Source organism: Cariama cristata, unplaced genomic scaffold (assembly GCF_000690535.1).
Source record: "Cariama cristata isolate BGI_N322 unplaced genomic scaffold, ASM69053v1 scaffold21034, whole genome shotgun sequence".
Classification (NCBI taxonomy): domain Eukaryota; kingdom Metazoa; phylum Chordata; class Aves; order Cariamiformes; family Cariamidae; genus Cariama; species Cariama cristata.
Window position 1 is genome coordinate 38429 of NW_009615004.1, and position 1540 is coordinate 39968.

The 1540-nt window shown below is 52.5% G+C and overlaps 1 protein-coding gene across 1 annotated transcript in view; it reads right to left on the minus strand.

The window, feature by feature from the left end:
* The window catches only part of ITGB2 (integrin, beta 2 (complement component 3 receptor 3 and 4 subunit)), a 6198-nt gene extending 5415 nt beyond the window's left edge, over positions 1-783 (minus strand). Inside the window, exons 1-2 of the mRNA XM_009699658.1 lie at positions 720-783; positions 277-365 (exon numbers count right to left, since the gene is read on the minus strand). Coding sequence (XP_009697960.1) covers positions 277-365; positions 720-783 — 153 coding nt within the window. The remainder of the gene's footprint in view (positions 1-276; positions 366-719) is intronic.
* Between the last annotated feature and the right edge of the window lie 757 nt (positions 784-1540).

Sequence of the window (1540 nt, forward strand, 5' to 3'; positions counted from 1 at the left end):
CAGGAAAAAAATCAGAGGAACAGGAGGTGAACGGGCTCGTTACAAGATGACCCAGCTCCCAGATCAGGTCTCCAGGGTATTGATGGAGAAATGAAGGTTGAAGGGTCCTGTTTGTCAGATCCCTCCTGGCCCCATCCACCTTGTAGGACATGAAACACTCCCACCATGCAGTCTCCTCCCTCCACCGCAGGCGGAGCCGGACGGGCAGGGTGACCATCCCGCTGCCGCTTAGCTGAGCACTGGGGGCTGACAGCGCAAGAGGCTACATGGACCTACCGGCTTCTTGCACCAGGCACAGCTGGGACCGGACTGGATGCAGTCGTTGCATGTCCCCACCTTGATCTTGGGGCACTCCATGGCAAAGGCTGAAACGGACAGAAGACAGAGTTGGTGTGTGGGGCACTGGGGGGAGGCTGATCTGCAGCCATGGCAGCCACGGGGTGCTCTGACACCCAGCACTGGGCACCCATGCTGTCCTGAGCCCACTGCCTATAAAACCCATACTGGGGGCCCTGGGTTCTCACTTGCCTTGCTGTCCCTCAGCTAGGCTGGCTCCAGTTAACTCCAGATCCTGGGAAATGCAGGATCTGGCCCTTGCACACCTCTCAATGCCATGTTCCCGCCACTGTTGGGTTCACAGCCTTTGGGTTCTCCCCTTATTTCACTACCCACGTATGGTACTGGGAGGAAGGCAGCGAGGAAGGGCAGATCGGGCTCACCTGTTGTCACCAGCAGCAGCACCCAGGTCACCGCCAGCAGCCAGAGGTAGCAGTCACGTAACATTTTCTGCAAGACATAAAGGAGCCCTGTGACCACCTGGTGTATGGCAGCCATAGGGAAGGGAGCCCTCGAACCCTATAGAAAGCGGCTGCAGAGGACAGTGGCCCCAGGAGGATGTCTCCTTCCCACAGCTGACCCGCTGCAGGCAGAGCCTGAGAGTGCGACCCTACGGCAGCCACAGGAATCTGGCTGCCGGGGCCAGGGCAGGGCACCCTGGGTGTGTGGGCTGACTCAGGATGGGTGCTCACGTGCTCTTACAAAAATAAGTTGGTTTCCCATAAATATAGCTTTTGGACTAAATGTGGAAGTCAGCAGGGCGGGAACTTCCACTGTGTCACTATGCATTCAGCTGAACTGCTGCAAAGCTTGATCTAGTATTCATCCAGTCTCTTCTACCTATATGATTATATATATGTAATATTAGAAAAATCTCAAGCACCGCATTTAGTTTTTCCTAGATGTGAGTTTTTTCAGCTTCTGTGTCGAGCTATATTTGGATGGAAATTGGAATCAAAATTAACAAAAGGATCATTTCTATTAATCAACTAGCAGAGTGCACTAGACGCATGGGAAAAAAGTTTATTACTACTTGCTTTACATTTAACTGATTCATCATGAAAATGAAGTATTTCATATAGTGAATTCATATAAATCTTCATGCTGAGGGTTTCCACCAAAACTCCAACATCACAGCACGGGTGACTGACATCCTAGGAGAGGCACAGTCCTGTCTCCGAGGGAAGCGGAGAGGCTGGCTTAC